This window comes from Gekko japonicus, unplaced genomic scaffold (genome assembly GCF_001447785.1).
Source record: "Gekko japonicus isolate JY-2015 unplaced genomic scaffold, Gekko_japonicus_V1.1 scaffold1539, whole genome shotgun sequence".
Taxonomy (NCBI): domain Eukaryota; kingdom Metazoa; phylum Chordata; class Lepidosauria; order Squamata; family Gekkonidae; genus Gekko; species Gekko japonicus.
The window spans coordinates 81,226-81,983 of record NW_015165288.1 but is presented as its reverse complement, the minus strand read 5'-3'; the positions used below and the strand labels follow the sequence as shown (position 1 = coordinate 81,983).

Here is a 758-nt window from a genome sequence, read left to right as displayed (position 1 = left end):
AAAGGAAAAGAAACGGCGAGGGGTGGAGAGAGGAGCACAGAGCAGCAGAAAAATCCGAGGATGTCCGAATTCCGGGAAGGGGTGGGGGGGAGAAAAATTGGTTTAAAGGCAAAAAAAAGAAGAAGGATGAGTCCGGAATCGATGGCAAGAAGGCGGCGGCGGCGCCTTTTGTCCCTCTCGTCAGCAAGGCCCCCAACACATCCTCAAGGTTTCTCGTTGCAATGTTTGCAAAGGCCGGAGGCGGCCCCGGCGAAGGCAGTGCATTTCTCGGGGCAGGCGGCGGGCAAGGCGGCGCCCGCGAAGGGGTAGACGGCCGGCGTCTGTCCGAAGGGCGCCAGGCCGGCCGGGAGCGGGGTGCCGAGGGCCTGGCCCTGGTTGAGGTAGGCCACCAGGCGCCGCATCTCCTCGAGGGCCTGCGCCTGCATGAGGATGTAGTTCTTGGCCAGCAGGAGGGTGGCGATCTTGGAGAGCTTGCGCACCGACGGGCTGTGGGCGTAGGGGATGACCGAGCGGAGGCCGTCCAGGGCGTCGTTGAGGTCGTGCATCCGCCGCCGCTCGCGGGCGTTGATGCTGAGGCGCAGCGAGCGCTGCTCCTTGGGCTTCTTGGCCCCCAGCGGGCCGCTGGCCTTCAGCTTGCCGCCGCCGCCGCCCGCCTCGCCCGTCAGCGCGCCCTCCTCGAAGGCGTCGTCCTCGTCGCCGCTCTGCTCGCCGCTGCTCTCGGCCGACTTGCCCAGCGGCGTGGCGCGGAACTCCACCCC

General features: G+C 67.3%; 1 protein-coding gene across 1 annotated transcript in view; it reads right to left on the bottom strand.

Moving 5' to 3' along the window:
* Positions 1–203: 203 nt before the first annotated feature.
* BHLHE23 (basic helix-loop-helix family member e23) overlaps positions 204–758 on the bottom strand; it is a 73,254-nt gene continuing 72,699 nt past the window's right edge. Inside the window, exon 2 of the mRNA XM_015410329.1 lies at positions 204–749. Within this exon, the coding sequence (XP_015265815.1) occupies positions 204–749 (546 nt within the window). The remainder of the gene's footprint in view (positions 750–758) is intronic.